This window comes from Taudactylus pleione, unplaced genomic scaffold (assembly GCF_031769625.1).
Source record: "Taudactylus pleione unplaced genomic scaffold, aTauple2 ptg000399l, whole genome shotgun sequence".
NCBI classification, from domain to species: domain Eukaryota; kingdom Metazoa; phylum Chordata; class Amphibia; order Anura; family Myobatrachidae; genus Taudactylus; species Taudactylus pleione.
Genome location: NW_028284801.1, coordinates 5,016,238 through 5,039,559, shown reverse-complemented (window position 1 = coordinate 5,039,559; position 23,322 = coordinate 5,016,238). Strand labels below are relative to the sequence as shown.

General features: G+C 41.3%; 1 protein-coding gene across 4 annotated transcripts in view; it reads left to right on the top strand.

Moving 5' to 3' along the window:
* The window catches only part of LOC148506644 (uncharacterized), a 135,375-nt gene that overhangs the window by 55,259 nt on the left and 56,794 nt on the right, over nucleotides 1-23,322 (top strand). For all 4 annotated transcript variants that reach the window (XM_088446471.1, XM_088446473.1, XM_088446470.1 and 1 more), the window contains exons 2-4: nucleotides 2,024-2,158; nucleotides 2,271-2,387; nucleotides 2,640-2,999. In XM_088446471.1, the coding sequence (XP_088302597.1) occupies nucleotides 2,024-2,158; nucleotides 2,271-2,387; nucleotides 2,640-2,999 (612 nt within the window). The remainder of the gene's footprint in view (nucleotides 1-2,023; nucleotides 2,159-2,270; nucleotides 2,388-2,639; nucleotides 3,000-23,322) is intronic.

Sequence of the window (23,322 nt, the reverse complement as noted above, 5' to 3'; positions counted from 1 at the left end):
CCAGAGGTTATGACCTTATTGTTTTAGGGTTTTCTGTCTGCTTGCTTTTTTATTTCTTATCTAGGACAGAGCTGTCCTCAGTACCCAGAATGATTACCTTCCATAAGTGTACCCCCTATAGACCCTGAAGAAGAAATTAAGAGTTATGTTAACTCTTTCTAGGGTCCCTAGGGTCCACAGGGCGCCCACCCTGACACACCTGGCTTCATTGGGTATTTTTTTTTCTTGGTCACGGATTCCCTCATCTTTTGTGTGTTTCTTGAGAGTAATGTTCTTCCTTCTCCCCTCTCCTACTCCGGCCTTGGGCTTGTTTACGAAACTGGCCGGGGGCAGGTATATATGGAGGAGGGCCGGTGCATCCTGCAAGCTAAAGCTTTAAATGTTTGGTGCATGGCTCACTCCAACTAACTAGTGTAAGTTCTTACCATAACTCTTAACCTTTTCATTGTGACCGCCGTCTGAAAAATGTTGTTGCACAATGTGGTTGTTCACCATATTTAGCAGAGCTCTTTATGCAAATAACCTATAATTATGGACTCATTGAGGTATATGTACTAAAGTGCAGGTTTTTTGAAGTGGAGATGTTGCCCATAGCAACCAATCAGATTCTAGCTATTATCTTCCAGAAGGTGCTAGATAAATGTTAAGGAGAATCTGGTTGGTTGCTATGGGCAACATCTCCATAATATCCTCAGTAACTAATATCCATAATATCCTCCAAACTAAGATGGTTACTGTCGGGATTCCCTAGTTTTGTTATCAAATGTGCATACTGTTGATCAGATAAAATGTTTGTAGTGATCATTTATGATCTGAACTTCCACTTCTATTTTTTTGCTTAATTCTTTCTCTATGTGTACAGAAGGGTAATGCTTCCTTTAATTAGTCAATGTGCTCTATTGATGACATCCATTATCAGCTGTTGTTCGCAAGCTATCACTTGACTTAAGCTGGCCACACACTAGACCAACTTTAATCCAACCATCCAACTAGTTGTCTGGTTGGAATGAAAATCTGGTAAGGTATGGGAGTAAATGATGATCAGCAATTTGCTCCTAAATGCTAGAAAACAGATGAAAATGGTCGTCAGACAAGTTTGTTAAATGTTTGATCTAAACAATTTGTTCAAACAACAGTTTTTGTCCATTTTCTGGCATTTGGGAGCAAATTGCTGATTGTCATTTGCTTTCATATCTTACCAGATTTTCATTCCAACCAATCAACTAGTTGGATGTAAGTTGGTCTAGTGTGTGGCCAGCTTTAGAGTTTTAAGGGGCCGTTTTATTTTCGTTTATTTATGTACAAGCTGTCATCCGAGTATGATCCTGAATTGACAGCTTATATCTGTTTACATAATATCTTTCTTGAGTATTCATAAAACGTACACGTATTTGCATTTATATATTTTTGAAGTGTCTGGTTTTAAAACCTGGCGCTTCTCATTGTGTTTATGCCCAATATTTAAAATGGCAATGCTTCTACTAGCAAGAAATTGCTACTAAAATCATTGCCCTTTTAAATATTGGTCATACCCTTAACCTGTAGCGGGTACACTTTTTGTAAATAAACCCCTTTCGATTTTTGTAGAAGGTAACTTCAACTTTTCTGCCTTTTGACTGAGCTGTGCTTTAACCAGCATCTCCTAAAGTGATCAGGGTCAGTTAATCAACTGTTTTTGGGTGCGCATGTATTTTCGTGCATGTTTCGCCTAAATAGACTGGGTTTAGCCACGTAAAACTGCTAAACCCTGTCTAAAGTCCTGATTAACGCGACCAAACCGCAGTTTGTGTGTCCAAAACCATGACTTTTTGCCGATTTCTGCTTCTCACCTCTGGAGGGTGCAAGCAGAAATCTGTGCATCCGCGGCATTCACACTCGAACAGAGCAACAATTTCATTGCTCCATCGGGCGCCCATTAGTAGCAGTCACGGGCGCAAACAATTGATTCCCCCCCCCATTAAATTTGTTTATCTTCAACATCCCATCTTTCGAAACATTACAGTTTAAAATTATTTCTGTTTAGCTTCTGTTTTAGAAGGTGCATCAGTGTCATGCAATTCTGACCAGTACAAGTGTATTAATGGAGACTGCATTCCTAAACAATGGCGATGTGATGGGGACCCAGATTGCATTGACGGTGGAGATGAAGATGCTTGTGGTATGTGAAAGATGATGATTATTTTTGTTGGCGATGGGTTGTGTTATTTATGTTTAGCAAGGCATAGGTTCAGTAGTGTTTGCTCACTTTGATGTTCTATTACCTTTCACAGAAATGTTGATCTGTCCTGGCTTTCAGTGCAGTGATGGCCATTGTGTGGCTTTGACACAGAAGTGCGATGGGTTTGTTGATTGTGCCGATGGTTTAGATGAAGATCTGCTGACATGTGGTATGTACAGTTACATTTATTACGTGGCATTTACATTGTTAAAATAATCCGTTATGGGTAGACTTTGTTTCTACCTTTTTATTCTTTTGAGTCCTTGCAAAAAGTAAAGTAGCTGACCAAAAATTTGCATGTGAACATCTAAAGGTGTTTATGATTGTCTTGAAATTTTTGTAAATTTTTGTTTTTGTTAGGAGCTTTCAATAAGTAGCATTTAGCAAAAAATTTATTCTCTGGTGCGTTAACTATTTTCAGGAAACTCCACTTGCTCCTCTAACAAATTCCGATGCAACAATGGGCAATGCATGTCAGCTAGACTTCACTGCAATGGACATAAAGATTGCAAAGATGGCAGTGATGAGGTGGGGTGCCAACCGAATAAGTGTTCAACTGGAGAGATTCCTTGCGGCTCAGCATGTGTATCTCTACCTGAACTGTGTTCTGGAAAGTCTGATTGTTTGACTGAAGTAAAGAATTTAGAAGAAATTTGTAAGCAGACATCTACTTCTTATTGCCCTATTGGAGAGTTCATGTGTAATGAACGATGTGCACCTCAAACTTGGATATGTGATGGGCACACCGATTGTGAAGATGGGAGCGATGAGGAGAACTGTGGTAAGTGGAAAGCTGTAAGGTACATGTTAACGTTCAGTATCCACAAGAATATGACCTAGTAAGTCCAGCACAACTTTTAAAGAACTAAATGGGTTCCAAATAATTAGGTGCTTCATGGGAATTTAGAATATAAAAGTAGGTACAGTAAGTGAAAATCCATGATGAAATGAGATACAGATGTGTCCTCATACTGCTAGCCTGAAAACACCATGTGGTGCGAGATGCCTGGCGTGAGTGAGCTGCCAGCTCCTGTGCGACTCTGCTTGCGCCAAGCGTCTTTTTCTCCTGAAAATGCATCTTAGTTGCAATGCGATGCAACTAGGACGCACCAGGAGACTGCATTGAGTAATTTGATATGCAACAGTAGCATATCTGTGTGCAACTGAATCTGTAAGTAACGCACAACGGAACTTGCTGTGTAAAAAAAAAAAAAAAAAGGTGCGACCACTACATCTTAGTACTTCATATACAAATTCAGACTAGGTTGCACATAGATATGTGTATATACGCATATCAAATTAATCGGCACAATCTCCTGGTGTGTCTTAGATGCATCGTGACTAAGAAGCGTTTTCGTGTCAAAAAAGGCACAAGAAAAACGCTAGGCGCAAGCAGAGTTGCATGGAACCTAGGGCGCCGAGGCGGTCTGTTTGGCGTGACTACAGCAACAATGTATGAGAGTAATTACTGTATACCAACATATGTATAGTGTCTGAGCTTATATTAAGCACATGAGTCCCTCACGGGTGTGTCTTAAGCCTTTCTATATTCTTTGTATACTTCGACTGTGCTTCAAGCTCAGAATAGAATACAATAATAACATTTGCAGATGACACTACAGTAGTGGGTCTGATTACTTATGGAGACTACTTTGGTTATAGGAAAGTGATGGAGCTCTTTGTTAAGTGGGGAGAGGATAATTACCCATATCAAGAAGAGTCAAGAAAACAAAGAAGGTAGTAATAGATTTTATAAGATCAAGGAAACAATCCCACAGCCATTATATTTGAATGGCACCAAAGTGAAGATGGTTAGCGGTTTTTAGGAGTTAATCCTGCTGATGTTTTTTCATGGTCTTCATACATTTCATCTGTAGTTGGGAAGGCACAGCAGCGTCTTTTCTTTTTGAGAAGATTGCAGGCTGTAGGTTTTACCGAAGAATATTCTCATACATTTTTATTGTTGTGTTATTGAGAGACTCTTAACTTTTGCTATTACGGTGTGCTATGGTAACTGCATGCATTCTGATCATGACTCTATAACCAGGGTTGTAAAAGTGGCTGAGAGAACCATTGGTCAAACTTTGCCCCAGTTAGAGGATATTTTTGTTAGGAAGAGTTTATTTAAAAGTGTATTAGATCATTGCTGATTCTAGTCATCTGTGTCACTTATTTTCTGTACTGCCCTCTAATAAACGCTACAGGTGTTTCAGAACCTGTACAATTCGGTTGTGAAATAGTTTTAGATTGAATTTAAAATATATTGTTTTAGATGTCTTTTATATATTTTACTAGCAACCCGCCCCGACTTTGCATGGGAGCAATTTTGAATTTACAGCGATAGTCTTTTTTTTTTTAACCCAGGTCTTATAAGATTGCTTTGTAGACGACATTAGTCGTTCCTCCTTATAACGTCAACACGAAAACATTTAGTTTTGACGTGACACGCAAAAGGGCCACATAAAGTTGTCCATGAGAAAAACAGTCTCCACACAGGTCAACTCCAGCCATGTTAAGTGTCTGTCTCTGTGCTTTATTTAGTGTTATGCCAAGGCAGACTCTTACCGGGAATTGAACTCGTTTGAAATTAAAAAAGGGAAAAACTGAAATTTTGTATCCGTAAACAGGGCTTACATCAATTTTTCTGGAGAAACCGGATAATATGTATCAATCTATATATGGTATAAACTAAAATTAAAGAAACAAGACTAAATGGTTGCACCAAAGTTTATTGATAACAAAACCTATATAATATACCTTGTTTACTGTTAATCCTTCAAAATATATTAACTCTCTGGATATTTATTAGGGGTGCTATTCGTGGACTAATATAGCAACAATTATCATCTAGTAGTCCAAATGATGGAATGCACATGTATATTAACATAGGTGTACAATCAATTTCTAAAACGTAACCTTTACTAGGTATTAATAACCAATATTGTTAAAATAAGCGCAGTAAAAGTATATAGAACAGTGGTGAAATTTTTAAACAAAGGCTGTAAATGATCTCTGTTTTTCATTTATTATTACGAAAAGCTGTATTCACCGAGTATCCATTAATCAATATTTTGTTGCCATTATTATGCAACTATTCTCAATAGATACCAGCTATTAAATGTTTAGCATAGATAATGTTATTATCACATAATCTTATTGAGGCAGTAATGTGAATACACAGAACTATATTAGTTTAAATATGCAATTATTGGATCCCTTTTATAACTCCAGGGATTCAATATCTACACTGTGTGCATTTATTAGTGTTTACATAGTAACTAGTCAACACTCTGATACAAATGTATCTTGTTACTCTCAGAGACACAGAAGAAATCTGAAACAAATCTATCTAGTCTTTGATTTTAAACAATTCTAACTCTGTATACATAAATTCAGAGAAATATAGGGTAAATGATCAGCGTCTAGAGTTCTCTAAGAGAAGAAGAGATCTGTGTTTATACTCTCACTGCATGCACTTTACATTCAGTATAACAGGTCAGTACATATATCTATCAATTAAGAGTTCAAATATCTCACTCCTTTTATCTGAGGTTACGCTACTCTTCTCACTTAAAGGTTATCAGAGCTGATATTATACCACATTGTTCATATTAGAAACTATATCTGTGACATCGTATGCACTATATATTCAGTGTAGCAGGTAAGTGCATATCTCTTAGGAGTTCTCCTTATCTCAGGTAACACTACTAATATTGTCATATACAATTATTATCAGGGTTGATGTTATATTACTTTATTTACACAATAAATCATCATCTGTGCCGTTATTACGGTCGCATAGATCAGTAGCTCCCGTTGTTCCCATCTATTTACTCAAGTGTTGCAACCGCAATAACTGAGTTACACTGATTCTGCCTCCTACTATTTACGGAGCCATAGACGCAGGCCGTCTATACTTAAACATATGCCGGCTCTGTCCCACTATGAACGCGTCACACTGATTCTGCCTGCTGATAATAAGGCAGCCGCGATCCATCTATATTCAAACAAATGTCGGCTCTGTCACATTATGAATAAAATACATTTTATCATGATCTATATTTAACGGTTTACACAGCGTAAGCCAAGAAAGCACTCGGATGTCGTTTTTTTTCTTGACTTGCTTCACTAAAATAATGAACAAGACGCAAGGAGAGAAAAAATTGGAAGTGTCATTTGTGGTCCACTACCTTTTAAAATATAACTTTTATTGAAGACATTTTAATATCAACATGTACATTAAATGGCAAATATAAAGGGTAAAATTAGAAAGTGAAAGGAAGAAGTGAATATATAAAATATACTGTATGTAATGCCCTCACTCAACATCTAAATATGTGAATGAATAAAAATATTTTTTTAAATAATGCCTCATATAGCAGTGTATTGACCTGTGTTTAATCAAAGTGCCAACATGGGCTACATATATGAGTTCATGGTGTCATTCCACAGCCAGAACCTCTATTGGTTCAGGTTCATAACACCATATTTGTAAGCTTTGATATGTATTAAAACTTGATGTGAGATATATATCAAAAACCAATCAGCTTCTAAACTTACATTTTGCAGGCTGTGTTTAAGAAATGATAGCTTGGAGCCGATTGGTTGGTTTTATATATTTCACAATTTTTTATTTTATCCTCGACAAATGCTCTATAGAATAGTGAAAACTGCATCAAAATCCGTCCAGTGTTTATCGAGATTAGCCCGAACAAACAGACAGACTCCTACCAGGGACTTTATTTTACTATTTATTGATACCTGGAAGTATTTTTGTTTAAATGCATTTTTTATGTTTTTGTAGACAATAATTTGACTTGAAGTTGGGCGCAACTTGTTGTAAAGTGATGATCTATAATTAGCGCAATAAAAAATATGCCACACATTAGTACCCTTATTTCACCACAGAGTAGTGCCCATATAATATAGTATGCCATAAAGGGAAAAAGATACATTATTTCTGTAGAAATTCCCTTTTTGATTCAGCTTCTAGAACACCAGTTCTGTCCTCAGGACCCCAAACAGTACATGTTTTCCAGGTTTCCTCACAGAATCACAAGTGAAATAATTAGCTTCAGCTGTGGATCTTTTAAAATGTGTCAGTGAGTAATGACTACACCTGTGCACCTGCTGGGTACGCCGGAGAAATGCAAACTGTGTGGGGTCCTGGGGACCAAGTTTGAAAACCTCTGTTCTAGAACATAAACATCAATGCCAATTTAAGACTTTGTTATGATGGGCACATTATTAAAAAATACTCAAACTGTGCTAGGGTCAGGGGGTACCACAGTGAACATAGCGGCCCCTTTATGGTGAGGTGTTATCCAGCTGCGGCCACTACAGTCTGCCTGTATCTACCTGTGGTTCCGCCCTATCCTCTGCTCAAGTTTCACACTAACAGATGAAGAGGTGAGTGTTTGAAGGTGTTATCTCAGTTTCTACTAAACATTACATATTTACAGATAAAGATAATTATTATAAATAGTTATTAGAACTTAATAATTGGGCATATTATTTATTTATTACCAGTTATTTATATAGCGCACAAATATTCCGCAGCGCTTTACAGAGAATATTTGCCCATTCACATTAGTCCCTGCCCCAGTGGAGCTTACAATCTATATTCACATGCTCACACACATCCACACTAGGGTTAGTTTTGTTGGGAGCCAATTAATCTACCAGTATATTTTTGGAGTTTGGTAGGAAACCCACGCAAGCACAGGGAGAATATACAAACGCCACACAGGGTCGTAGTGGGAATCGAACCCACAACCTCAGTGCTGTGAGGCAGCAATGCTAAACATTACACCGTCTGTGCTACCCCAAAACATAAAGTCATAGCACTTTTAATCACAAAATATATCCGTAAGAACTACCAACATTTAAAATAACATTGTTACTCTGGTCCCTAGGTCATAACACCTTCATTCATTAAAAAAAGTAATTTTGCAGAAATTGTTACATCAAACTTTCATCCACTAGCCTCCTCAATTGGTTGCTGTGATTCTTAGCAAATCTTGTGCCTAGATACATTGGAGCTGATGCTGAGAGAGCACTACACATTTGTTAGAGCGCAAATGTCAGTGTACGGCCTGGGATCGGCCACTACTCAACGTAGCGCCGGCTTCCCCTGATTCTCCTGGCGGTCAGGTGCAGTGGTCAGGTGCAGCGGCGGTCAGGTGCAGCACGCCACCTGCCAGGTGCAGCGGCAGGTGGCGTGCTGACAATTCTTCCTGGGGTCTGCTAAGACTTCCATGTGTTGTTCCATTGCAGAGTCTTGTCGCGGTTATGGACGCAGCCATGTTGTCTTTTATGATCTGACCGGTCTCTCATCCAATGGTAGCCTTTGCAGCTCTCAGCTGACTCTCTCCTCCAATGGACAGCTACCTAAGGGTATATAGCTGGGCTCCAGGAACAGGAAGTTGCCTGAACAACTTCACTACTTCCAGTGACTGTTGTTGCATCGTTCCAGGCTCCACGCTGTATTACTACCAGTGACTATTTCCAGTGATACTCTCCAGTACTAATCTGTGTGCTGATCTCTAGTGATCTACTCCAGTGCGATTCTGGATCTCCATTGATTTAACTTCAGTACTAACCTGCAAACTGATCTCCTGTGCTTATCTTCAGTGCCTAAACACCAGTGTCTTTCATCATCATCTGTCACCCAGTCCCCTAACTATTTTCGGGTACCTGACCAGAGGGCCGCGATATGTTTGCTGGGTGCTGCAAAGATCTCCCAGTGAGTTAGACTCCGCGCCTTTGGTCAGGTCTCGCCAACACCCGGATCTAGCTGATGAGGAAGACTTACATCCATCCTCCTCACTTGTTGCTTACTCTACGCCCTAGTTCCCCGACTCGCAATCCTCCGGCTAAGGATCTCCAGGGCCAGGTCATGACAGCAAATTCGAATGGCACATACTTAGAAAACAATCTTACGCTGAAGTACGCAATGCTTATTCTTGAGCAAAGTGCACGCATCAACTTTCCAGCCAAATGGGTGGATCATGGTGGGAAATGGGCATTCTATCATAGTGTACACTAAGGGTGATTGCATGCAGAGCTGTGAAACAAACAGAATTGTGCTATTGGTAGATGGTCAGTGACCGGTGCAAATCCCAGTGAATAATGATAATGGGTGACCAAGCAATTCAACTGTGTTTGGCAACATTCTAACAACCCATAGTACCTGATTGGTCCTCCCTTTGTTGCTTTGGCACAGAATGTTACTGCAAGCTTTTGTGAGTGTGTTTTACTAAAGTGTGCTGTATAAACAAGTTTTAGCATTTAAAACCATCCCAAAAGGAAAATACAGTTGTTAAACATAATGGCAGATATCTATCATAATGCTGTTTAACGTAATTTGGTTGTAATGTGGTTGCACATGCAGTCCCTACCAGCTTATCACAACTTGATTGTAATCTAGCACTTGACACATGGACAAAAATAGGCTCACTTTGCTTACATTTCTTTTGGGTGAAATTGACACTTGTTTTGCGACTCACTCAGTATTAGCCCCACTGTTATTAAGTAGGTTGTCTCACAATTTGGACTCACCTGGGTCTGCATGACATGTAAGGGTTAATCAAAACCAAGCCACCTGTCCTGTCTGTAAAAAACAAAAAACAAAACCTAATATCCCGCACTCAAAGTACCCTCTGCCCCTACCACGTCAGCTGGTACACACTAGATATGTCTGTGAATGATGTTGTTCAGACATATCCGCTGTACACACTTGGCGATGCACTATAGATATGTCGCCCGTTCCATTGAATGAGTGATATATCTATCGGTGTGTACCCAGCTTAAGACTAGTTTTCCCAAAACCTTCACTTTGTCCACAATTATCTCACGTACTGTTACAAACAACAGATCTGATTAAAGTATCTCCCTTAAAATGTAGTGTAACCAATTGTTTCCTAGCCCAAGAATATACAGTATTTAAAAACACAAAACAAGAGTTTCTTACGGGTATTTCTTATTCCCTAAAGTAGTAACAATCCTTCAAATAAAAAGATTTAAAAAAAAGCTACACACATTAATAGATTGCAAACAGATTACAATTAAATAAAAGGGTATAAAAATTGAATATGAACAACAGTATAGAATGATGATGAACAGTCAGTCTATTACAATTTGTCAGTTTATGGGAAAATCTTTTCTTAACCAAGCCTGGAATTTAAAACAATTTTTACCCCAGGGCCCCCTCCTTCCTTTCTGACATCAATGTAGATGGTTGCACTATGGCCACCCCCATTGAGAAACTTTTCCATGAAAACTATACAATTTTCAAATCTACATAACTTTTGAGGAGAACCCCTCTGAAATTTATTTTTTACCTTTAACCACTTAAATGACTTGGTCGTATGGGATACGAACACGGCTAGCTGTGCTTCAGCTGACAAGGTGTGACCGCACCACTCCGCTGTGTTTTTGAAGAGGAAATACATTCTACACATGTGCAGAACTGATCTCTGACTTCCCAGACTTTGCTGCGGACCCGGCAATTTCTGACCGGTTTTGCTGGAAAAATAGTCAGTGGTGAGACAACTGAGCATCACTAACATAGCTGTAGGATATATAATTGCTGGGAACTCTAGCGCCAATTTCAATGTACATAAAAAAACTGTTAATGGAAAAGAAAAAAAAATAATTTTATATATATATATATATATATATATATATATATTATAATATAATGGTTCACACCTTATACTTTTGAAGTCTAATGCCACTTGGCCAACCCATCAGCCGTACAAGCGATACACACTTGCCAATCGGCCGATCGCTTGCCAATCGGCCGCTTGATATGTCTGGTCAGACATCACAACTGAGGGGACATTCAAATTGCCTGCCCAGTTATGATGTCAGTGGTGTCGGCAGTTCCTGCTTCCTGCGGCCATTGTATGGTTGGTTGGAGAGTCGCCCGTACACACAGGTAGATGTACCGCTACATCTGAAAAATATATCTGCATCGGCTGTGCTACAGGGCTGACATAATATTTCTATTTGACTGATTGTTCCAAGTGTCTTTTTTTTTTTTTTTTTTTTACCCAAAAATACATCTTCGTTGCAATGCGACTGAGTCTGAATCTGTAAAGTGCTACAATACAGCAGACACCGCTTTTTCCCATGCCAAGTTTAATTTGTGCTTCATTTATAGACACAACTGTCGCACAATAAATTAATCAATGCAGCCTCCTGGTGCATCTTAGTCGCATTGCATTGCGACTGAGACGCATTTTTAGGCAAAGAAGTCACTCGGGGCAAGCATGCTGCAGGGGACCTGGCGGCTCACTCACGCCAGCCGTCTCGTGATGCATGGCGTATTAAGGCTAGGTGAATGAGGACAAATTTTTATTGTGGTTTATACTTGGTGGGTCAAACCCAATAGGTTTCTTAAATATATATTTGGTCTCAATCTCCACAATATGGTGACCTTCACTAATTTGTACACATCAACCAACAAGTCAAATTTACTTTTCCTGTAGGTGGACACAAAGGACAAACCCATGGTTAACAATGCGAGTTCACCTGGTGTTAAAATATGCGAGGAGAGGTTAAACACAGAGGTGGCTACAGTCGTCTCCTTCCTCTCCTTGTAGCCCCCTCTGAGTATGTGTCCTTCTGTATTTTTTTTATGGATGGGATGAGTTCCCCTGTGCCCCTAAAATATCAGATTAGGCTACTATGTGCAAATGGTTCTTGCCCCTCCATGTTAGTAGATGAATAACAGTATATAATGGTCTTCTCATAAAATTCCTGTTTCTACATAGCTCACCTTGGTTGTCTCCTATCAACCACCCGTAGACCGTATGATTTTTGTAATCCTAGTTGGCACTCTCCAGTTTATTGCATTTAAATGCAATTAATTATTATTTTTTTTTAAATCGTTTATTAGTTTTATAGGACTAGATATATAAAACAGTATTACATCTCGATGGACAATAGAATATAGAGGTAAACAATTGGTCTCTAATACGTAACAATTGTGCATATCAAAAAATATAATAGACAACAGAAAGAAAAGATCTTCCATGTTATAATAATTGAAGATAACATCCTCATAAATTGCAATGAAACTGTAATATAATAACCGTGATATAGTAAAAGAAAAAGGTAAGGAGATGAAGCAGAAAAAAAAGGGAGAATATGGGGAAGGTTGAAAATATATAAGTATAGATATAAGTATAAATATAAGCGAGCCGGGGGGACAAAATAATACCGAAAAAAGAAAAGAGAGAAAAAAAGAAGAAAAAGAAAATAAAAAAAAATAAAAGAATGAGACCGAATCAAAAGTATGAATCATACTTCACGTGAGGCCAGGAAGGGTAACCGCTTGGAGGGAGTACCAGGAGGACCAAATAGAGTGAAACCTCTCCACTGAGTTATTTAAAAGACTGGTAGTGTACTCCATTTTAGATATAAACCAAATCCTATTCAAAAGTTCTTGACGAGTTGGAGTATCAGGGTTTTTCCAGTTACGTGCTATCTGATATTTGGCCGCACATGAGATGTGAACAATCAATTTGTTCGAGTTTTTAGAAACCTGGTCTACTGGAGCACAGAGTAACAGGTTGGCAGGTGATAGAGAGAAAGGCACATTAACTACTGATGATATAAGGGTACGGACCGTGTTCCAGAATGGAGTAATTTTTGGACATGTCCACCAAGTATGATAAAATGTGCCAATGTGGCCGCATTGTCTCCAACATAGGTCAGAAGTGTTAGGAAACATTTGATGAAGGCGCTCAGGGACTAGATACCATCTGGTAAAAACTTTATATGAGTTTTCTTTGATAGCTACACTAAGAGAGCATTTGGAGATAGCGAGACGAATTATTTCCCAAGTATCGTCTCCCAGTGGTTGTCCCAGGTCTGCTTCCCATGCGATTTCATGTATAGAAAGTGAGGGGGACTCCAATACCAAAACAGAATGATAGAGAAAGGATATAGTGCCTCTATCAGTGGGTCGGTATATACACAGTTTTTCTATTGGGGACGGTGTACGAGACTGGGGGGTAGAAAGTGTTGACATAGCAAAGTGTCGGAGTTGTAGATATTGGTAGTGAGAGGAGTCAGGGATGTCGTATGTCTGCTGAAAGTCACCAAAGTTTTGTGGAGCAAATTGTCCTATAATGTGACCGATGCGTGTGATACCTGCTGCAGACCAGATAGATGCCACAGCAGATGAGAGGCCTGGTGTAAATGAAGGATTGTGCCACAGGGGGGTCTGAAGAGAGGGGTACTTGGAAAGAGCAAATTTTTTATTAAGTGTCCCATGTAGAGAGTGTTAAAGCTACTGCCGGGGTTGAAAGTACGGACCTAGGTCGGTGTGTACGTGGTAACCAGGGTAAATATGAAATTGATTCCACCCCTACCAGAGCTCCCTCTAGATCTACCCATCGTTTAGTGGAAATAGGGGCATGCCAAGCCACCATTTGGCTCAAACGAGAGGCATTATAATACCGTAGGAGCATCGGTAATCCTAGTCCCCCATTCGATGATCGTCTAGCTAAGACTTCCCTTCTTATTCGAGGTTTTTTATAATTCCAGGCAAAATTACAATATAAAGTTTGAAGTTGAGAAAGAACTCTGGTCGGTACTGCGACCGGGAGCGTCTGAAACAAATACAACAACTTAGGTAAAACGTTCATTTTAATAGCATTTATACGGCCAATCCATGCTAAAAAGTAGGTCTTCCACTGTAGTAAGTCATGTTCAATAGACCTAAACAGTGGAGGATAGTTAGCCTGATACAAACGATCATATGTCTTGGTAATATTAACCCCAAGATATGACAAGGAGTCTTTTCTCCAATTGAAGTCAAAATTCAGCTGCAGCAGTTGCCTCAGATCTCCCGGGAGATGAAGAGGAAGAGCTTCCGATTTGCTATTGTTAATTTTGTAGCCTGATAAATCTCCATAAATAGATAGTTTATGAAACAAATTTGGTAATGAGATAAGTGGTTTAGTCAAGGTAAGAAGGATATCGTCCGCAAATAATGAAAGAGTGTATTGAGAAGTCCCAACAGTCACACCAGTAATATCGGGATTTATACGTATCCTTCTAGCAAGTGGCTCTATGATCAGTGCAAAAATAAGAGGCGACAATGGGCACCCTTGCCGTGTTCCATTGGTTATGGTGAATGGGTCTGAAAGCAGTCCCCCAGCTAGAACAGAAGCAGTAGGGTTATAGTATAGGGCTTTAATGGCTTGTAAGAATTTACCTCTAAAACCAAAGGCGGAGAGTGTGTGCATCATAAATGGCCAAGCGACCCTATCAAAGGCTTTCTCCGCGTCCAGGGCAAGCACAAGAGAGGGAAGTTGGTGCGCATTAATATAGTGAATAATATCCACAGTTCGTCTGGTATTGTCAAGTGCTTGCCTGGACGGGACAAAGCCCACCTGATCAGGGTGAATAAGGTCAGGTAATATGGGGTTAAGCCTAGTTGCTAGTATTTTTGCTAAAAAATTTTAAGTCGGCGTTAAGTAGTGATATGGGCCGGTAATTAGAAGCAATGAGAGGATCTTTATTTGGTTTGGGGATAACTGTGATGGTAGCTTTAGTAGTAGATGGGTGAAAGGTTTCACCGTCTAAAATTTTATTAAACATCATAGTCAAGTGTGGAACTAAGGAGTCTTGAAATGTTTTATAATAGGATATGGGATAGCCATCAGGGCCAGGTGCCTTTGAAGGCTTTTGGGTTTTAAGAGCAAGGCGTGTTTCTTCCTCGGTAATAGGAAGTCCCAGTCTTTCTGCCATTTGTGCATCAATACTAGGAAGACCACAGGTTAATGCTAGGATTCGCATTGGTTGCATCTGCAAGATTATATAATTGATCATAGTATGTCTGAAAGATGCCATTTATGGTAGCTGGGTTATATTGAGGGACGTCATTCCTATCTTGTATGGCTGTTCTAGCCTTCCGGGATTTTAATCTATTGGCCAATAATGTGTCTGCTTTATTACTTTTTTCGTAAAAGCGCTGATTGAGCCAGCGGAGAGATTGTTCGGTTTTTTCAGATAAAATGGCATTAAGGTCATTTCTGGCAGATATGAGTTTTTTATAGATATGGGGGGATGGGTTTTGTTTGTGGGAGGTTTCTAATTGTTTGACTTCGTCAGTCAGAAGAGACAGTTTAAGTTTACGCTCCTTATTCCTAAAAGAGGCATAGCTAATAATGTGTCCGCGGATTACGGCTTTGTGGGCCTCCCAAACCAAAGGTGAGCAAGGGGATTCCGCCAAATTAGTAGAGAAATAGTCAGCTAATGCGGATCTGATCCTAGTCTGAAATTGTGGGATCTTCAGGAGGGTTTCATTTAATCGCCAAGATGGTCTGGATGCAGGCGTATCAAGAAGATCATAAGAAGTTGTGAGGATAGAATGGTCCGACCATGAATTAGGTGTTTATAGTTGAGTCTAGGAGATGTTTGGAAGCTTGAGTACAACAGAGAAATAAGTCGATCCTAGAATATGTGTGATGGGGGGAGGAGAAGAAGGTATAGTCTCGAGAAGATGGATTGAGTGCCCTCCAGGTGTCAAAGAGCCCTGAGTTCTGAATATGTTTGTTAAGGGATTTAGCGAGCCGATTTACATGAGTACTATTTGAAAAATGTGATTTATCTAGGTCTGGATTAAGAACAGTGTTGAAGTCTCCACCCACTATGAGATATCCCGCTCTACGTTTATTTAAGACCGAAAAAAAGGAGTTAAAAAACGAGATGTGACCCGTGTTGGGAGCATAAACATTAGCTATTGTCACCTCTAAGTGCCCCAGTTTTCCAGTTAGAATAATGAATCTACCGTCCGAGTCTGTGAAAACAGAGTGTTGAGTGAAAGGAAGTTTATTATTAATTAGAATGGCAACACCATTATGTTTGCTTGAGCTTGAAGAATATAACACAGTGGAGAAGTTCTTAGATCGAAGAGTTGGATGGCAGGGAGCGCGGAAATGGGTTTCTTGTAGTAGTACTATTCCGGCTTTAAGGCCACGAACAGTGCGGAAAAGCAATGAGCGTTTTTGAGGGGAATTAAGACCCTTACCATTCATAGAAACGACAGTGAAGGGCATCTTGACAGATTCAATGAACCAAATAAAAAGAGAATAAGATAAAAATAAACAGTAAACGTGGAAGATGAGGAAAAAGAAAAGAAAGGAAAGAAAAAAACCGATAAAAAAAAATAAAAAATAAAATAAAATTTAAATAATAATAACAAAAAACTCTAAAATCCCGACTCGCTCAAGAGGAGAAGAAAAAGAGATAGAAAAGAAAAAAGAGAAAAAGAAGGAAGAAAAAAGAAAAGAGGGAAGGAAAGATCAGGAAAAGGGAAAATATGAATGGAGTCTGAATGCGGAATCCACGAAACCAGCGTAGGTTAACACATACAGAGATTAGGACTAAAGAGTCCAATGAGATAAACAGGACTTTGTCTGCTTAACCTCTGGGAAAGTAGAAAATAGTGTTTATAGTTAAACGAGAAAAGTAGTAAGGAAAAATATATAGTTAAGTTATTGTGTATCAAATATATCCAAGATACAGCTTAAAAAACAAAACAAAACACAACAACAGAAAAAGAAGAGAAAGAAAAAAAGAAATACAATTCAGAACTAGATAGAGCAAAATAGGTCTTAAACCCTCTGGGTGTGTGCTAACATTTTAAACATTGCAAGGCCTATAATAGTAGAAAAATACACAATTTAAGAATAAAAATAATGCTAGTTGAAATTAATTTATCAACACAAGACATAGCACAGTACTTGCAATTGGTGATATTGAATAAACCTAATAAGTGAAACATAAAATGGAGATAAGCAAGTAGTGTATTACCTAAGGATAGGTATTAATTTGTATTCCAATTTTACATCCCACTTGTCCGATTACAAACATGCAACAGTGAAATATATAAATTCCTCGAGTAATGTCAACCTTAAACATATATAGAAAAAATATGACAATTATACAATGTCTGTAGTAGTACAATAATATGAATAAAACCTGCGAGGAATAATCAATAACAGGTGGTATTGTATTTTCATTAGTAAAAGTAACAAGGCCCTCGGGGTGGGTAGAAGGACTCTATCAATAAAGAGTGGGTAGAATCAAGGGTTATCTCTAGAGGAGTGGGCAGGGGGACCTGATTCTTCTAAGTGCGTCAGGAGGTCTCTCCCCTCTCTAGGGTCCCGTATAACGATAGTTTTGCCATGAAGATCAACTATAAGCTTGAATGGAAACCCCCATCTGTAACGTATTCCGCGATCGCGTAGGGCCTCTGTCAAATCCCGAAGTTCTCTTCGTTTAATAATCGTCGTGGGAGCTAGGTCCTGATAAAATTGAAGTTTAGTGTTTTCGTAAAGAATATGAGGCTTGCCCCGGGTCGGAGCTAGGACTGCTTCTCTGTCTTTGAAGCTAAGGAATCTCATGATGACATCTCTGGGGGGATCACCATCCTGAGGTTTAGGCCTAAGAGCCCGATGTGCCCGTTCCAATGGCAGTTGACGAGACCCCATGTCAGGGAGAAGAAAGGAAAACAATCTGTGTAAATAGGGTTCTAAAGAGTCCGGTGTAATGGATTCAGGAACATTGCGAATTCGAAGGTTATTTCTTCTCTCTCGATTTTCGAGATCTTCATTTTTCGTGCGGAGATCAGATAGTTCCTGAGCGATATGATCTAGATCTCTATGGGTATCCGTCTGAGTTTTGTGGAGAATGTCCTGACGGGATTCCAGTTTAGTTGTCCTAGAGGCTAGGGAGGAGATATCGGACCTGATAGATGTGACGACTTTGTCGAGTTTAGTCTCCAGGGATTCCTTAAAGTCAGTAATCAATGACCGCAGGGCTAGTATGTCTTCCTTAGTGGAAGGGGCAGGAGAGGGAGGGCCGTCCTCGTCTGAGGGTGGTAGTGACTGAGGGGGGATTTTGAGATTGAGACATTTTGTCGTTTCTTGAGAAATGTTGAGCAATGTCACCACCCACTGATTTTTTGGTTCTTGCGTTGGTTTTACTCATGGTTGATAGAAAGAATCACCAATGGTATAAGATAAACAAGAAGGTAAGATAAAATATAGGGGCCAGTTAATTGACTCCCAGAGGGCTAAAGGCCAGGTAACTAGGGGGCCATTAAGTAGGCGGTAAAATATCAAAGAAATATAGTTATATGAGGATTGACCGTGGTATCGGAAGGTCAGCCAATATTAGTTTATCAGTAAGATGTGTGATTATGGTTTCTTAAGAATAGAATGATTGCTAAAGCTATACACTTTAATATAGAGAACTATGTCAAGCAACCACTAGAGGGAGCCAAAGCTCAGAAAGTAAAATTAATTACTTTCAACACTATAAACCATAAAATATTGCAATAAGGGGAATAAAATGCAGATATTGCTTGTTTAATGTGATGATCAGGCCTATCAGATAGGAGTGTTAGGTAATAAGGTTCAAATGGGTTAGCAAGCAGTATTGGTGTAGATACCATACAATGTTATTATGAGGCAGATGAGAGAAAAAAAATAAAATAAATAAATTCTGAATGAAGCAGTGTCCCAGAGTGCTCACCACTGCCAGCCAGGGAGATGAGGAGGAACTCAGCAGGCTGTAGAGAGTGTACTCCAAGCAGAGGCCCCTGGGAGTGGACCAGCCGATCACCCAGATGCCGCTGGTAGTAGGGAAGCCACTGGAGCAATGGCCGCCTCAGGAGCCGGAGGTCTCACCTCACCAGGAGAGATGACCGCTGGGCAGCAGGAGCAGGCAACCAGGTAAGGCCAGCGGGAGAGAGCAGCTGTACGTGCACCCGCGGGGCGGAGAAACGTCCCAATTCAGAGACGCCTCCGTCGGCTTGCGGGCCTAAATCGAGTCCCCGTCTTGGGTGGGGCGGGAAGGCTGCAATCCGCGGGGATACCTAGTACCCCCCGATTCCGCGGCACAACCGCCAGACTTGATGTAGGCAAGTTGGGATAGGGAGCTTAGTACAGGTGGGCTGTATTAGCGGCAGATATAGCTTGAAACAGGGGGTTTTTAGCGGGAGCTCCGGTCCAGCACATCTGCCTCGCTTGCTTGTCAAGCCACGCCCCGCAATTAATTATTTTTAATGATCAAACTCTTTGTTAATTTTTGGATTCACTAATCAGCAGTGGCGTAACTAGGGTATTTGGAGCCCAGGGCAAATGTAAAAATGGAGCCCCCCCCTACTATGTGCATGGTCACTTAAAAATGGGGCGTGTCAACATGACACACCCCTTTAACATCACATTACTTTCCATATGTACCTTAACCCCAGTAGTGCCCCTTATACAGTACCGCCAGTATGCAATGTCCCCAGTTGTGGTCCCTCTTATGCAGGCCCATAGTAGTGCCCCTTATACAGTACCCCCAGTAGTGGTCCCCCTTAATCAGCCCACCATAAGTACCCCTTATACAGTACCCCCAGTATGCAATGCCCCCAGTAGTGGTCCCCCTTATTAGTTCCCCTTATTCAGTTCCCCCAGTAGTGGTCCCTGTTATGCAGGCCCCTAGCAGTGATCCCCCTATCCAGTGCCCCCTATACAGGACCCCCTTTAGTGGTCCTCCCTATTTAGGGCCCCCAGTAGTGGTCCCCTAGTAGTAAGCCCCTTATATAGTGCCCCCAGCAGTAGCCCCCCCCCTTGCAGTGCCACCAGTAGTGGTCCCCCTTATGAAGGCCCCCAGCAGTAATCCCCCCCCTATCCAGTGCCCCCTATACAGGTCCTCCCTATTTAGTGCCCCCAGTAGTGGTCCCCTAGTAGTAAGCCCCTTAAATAGTGCCACCAGTAGTAGTCCCCCCCCCCCCAGTAGACGTTCCCCCTCCTGATGCAGTGCCCCCAGTAGAAGTTCCCCCCAGTAATGGTGCCCCCAGTAGTAGCTCCCCCCCAGTAATGGTGTCCCCAGTAGTAGTAGCTCCCCCCAGTAATAGTGTCCCTAGTAGTAGTAGCCCCCCAGTAAGTGTCCCCAGTAGTAGTAGCCCCTCCTGGTAATAGTGTCCCCAGTAGTAGCAGCCCCCCAGTAATGATGTTCCCAGTAGTAGCAGCCCCCCCCAGTAATAGTGTCCCCAGTAATAGCAGCCCCCCCCAGTAATAGTGTCCCAGTAGTAGCAGCCCTCCCCAGTAATAGTGTCCCCAGTAGTAGCAGCCCCCCCCTCAGTAATAGTGTCCCCAGCAGTAGCAGCCCCCCCAGTAATAGTGTCCCCAGTAGTAGCAGCCCCCCCCATTAATAGTGTCCCCAGTAGTAGCAGCCCTCCCCAGTAATGGTGTCCCCAGTAGTAGTAGCCCCCGCCCTCTCCAAGTGATGATGTCCCCAGTAGTAGTAGCCCCCCCCCCCGTAGTGCAGACACACAAGTTACAAAAACAAAATAAAAAAAAATACACTTACGTGAATCCACGCTCTTGCTCCGGACACCGCTCCCGCCGCCGCACGTCAGTCCTCCCGGGCTGGCGCGGTCTGCATGATGGGAGAAACGTCATCACGGCATGACATCTCTCCCATTACCCACTGCAGGGGACAGAAGGGAGACTGCTCTTGTAGTGGGCGCTGTGGCTGCAGCAGTCAATGAGCGTCTATCTGACTCTCATTGGCTGCTGATTCACACACATCTCCGCCAGCGCTGGCGGAGGATGTGTGTGCAGCACCAGCCAATGAGAGTCTGTCTGACTCTCATTGGCTGCTGAATAACACACGTCGCTGCCGTGCTGGCGGCGATGTGTGTGTTAGCACAGTCTGAGCCCGCCCGCCTGCCACCCTCCTCCTGGCGCTATTGGGCAACCGCTCAGGGGGAGGGAAGGGGCTCAGCTGTGCAGCACAGGACCGGCACTGGAAGCCTAGCTCTGGTCCTGTGTAAATGTGTAGCGCTGACCGCACTCACTGCGGTCGGCACTACACTGGCTAGGGCGGGCTGGTACCGTGGCCAGCGGCGCCGCCGGTCCCACGGCGCCCAGGGCACGTACCCCGCTCGCCCTGCCCTAGTTACGCCACTGCTTATCAGATTGTTTACTAATTAGAATAGGCGTTGCTATTGTTTTCAAGCTCTCTAATTCAGATCTACAGTCAGGTACATAAATATTGGGACATTGTCAGAATTTTCATATTTTGGCCTCTATTCACCACCACAATGACTGTGAAATGAAACAAACAAGATTTGAGACAATGCTTTAACTGCAGACTTTCAGATTTAATTTGAGGGTAATTACATCCAAATCAGGTGAACGGTGTAGGGATTACAACGGTTTCTATATGTGCCTCCCACTTTTAAAGGGGCCAAAAGTAATGGGACAAACTAAACAATCCTAAATCTAACTTTCACTTTTTAATACTTTGTTGCAAAACCTTTGCAGGCAATTACAGCCTGAAGTCTGGAACTTGTTCTTGGGGCATTTTCCCTTCAATTTTGTCTTCATCAAGTGAAATGCATGCTCAATCGGATTCAGATCAGGGGATTGACTTGGCCATTGCATAACATTCCACTTTTTAGCCTTAAAGAACTCTTTGGTTGCTTTTGCAGTATCCTTCGGGTCATTGTCCATCTGCACTGTGAAGCGCTGTCCAATGAGTTCTGAAGCATTTGACTGAATATGAGCATATAATATGGCCGAAACACTGGCCGAAACACTTCAGAATTCATTCTGCTGCTTTTGTCAGCAGTCACATCATCAATAAATACAAGGGGACCAGTTCCATTGGCAGCCATACATGCCCACGCCATGACACTACCACCACCATGCTTCACTGATGAGGTGGTATGTTTTGGATCATGAGCAGTTCCTTTCCGTCTCCATACTCTTCTCTTCCCATCACTCTGGTACAAGTTGATCTTTGTCTCATCTGTCCATAGGATGTTGTTCCAGAACTGTAATGGCTTTTTTAGATGGTCTTCCTGTTTTTGAGGCTCACCAATGGTTTACATCTTGTGGTGAACCTTCTATATTCACTCTTGTGAAGTCTTCTCTTGATTGTTGACTTTGACACATATACACCTACCTCCTGGAGAGTGTTCTTGATTTGGCCAACTGTTGTGCAGGGGTTTTTCTTCACCAGGGAAATAATTCTGTCATCCACCACAGTTGTTTTCCGTGGTCTTCCGGGTCTTTAGGTGTTGCTGAGCTCTCCGGTGCGTTGTTTCTTTTTAAGAATGTTCCAAACAGCTGATTTGGTCACACCTAATGTTTTTGCTATCTCTCTGTTGGGTTTGTTATGATTTTTCAGCCTAATGATGGCTTGCTTCACTGATAGTGACAGCTCTTTGGATCTCATATTGAGAGTCGACATCAACTGATTCCAAATGCAAATGTCACACCTAGAATCAACTCCAGACCTTTTACCTGCTTAATTGATAATGAAATAACGAGGGAATAGCCCACACCTGTCCATGAAATAGCTTTTGAGTTGATAGTCCCATTACTTTTGGCCCCTTAAAAAGTGTGAGGCACATATAGAAACCGTTGTAATTCCTACACCATTCACCTGATTTGGATGTAATTACCCTCAAATTAAAACTGAAAGTTTGCAGTTAAAGCACATCTTGTTTGTTTCATTTCAAAACCATTGTGGTGGTGAATAGAGGCCAAAATATGAAAATTCTGTCAATGTCCCAATATTTATGGACCTGACTGTACTTTCAGAGAGTTCATTATATTTCATAACCAACAAGATTTAAATCTAGGCAGCACTTGTTATGCACACCACACCACCTTGGACAGAAGGTGGGTTGCTTCTGCCAATTTAATTTACGGAATTCGCAAGGAATAAGCTTATTTCGGTAATAGGGGGGGGAAGGGGGAGTGTGCACTTAAGGTCCCCCCAGCAGGCTGAACAGAAGCACGTTTCACCAGAGACTTTGTCAAGGAAGCTCGAAGCTCTGTGTTCAAGCTGGGCTCTAATAGCACCTGCTGTTTGCTACTAGGTTATTGCAGTGTGATTGGCAGCATATGGGAGCCAATCCGGAACGAGAGAGGCAGAGTTAATCCTTTTGTATAGCAATCACATGATCGAATGTGTGATTGGCAGCATGTAAAACCAATCCGGAAACGGGCACGGCAGAAGGACGAGATTCATCCTTGTACATAGTGGTCAAATGATCAGGTGCCCCCAGTGCC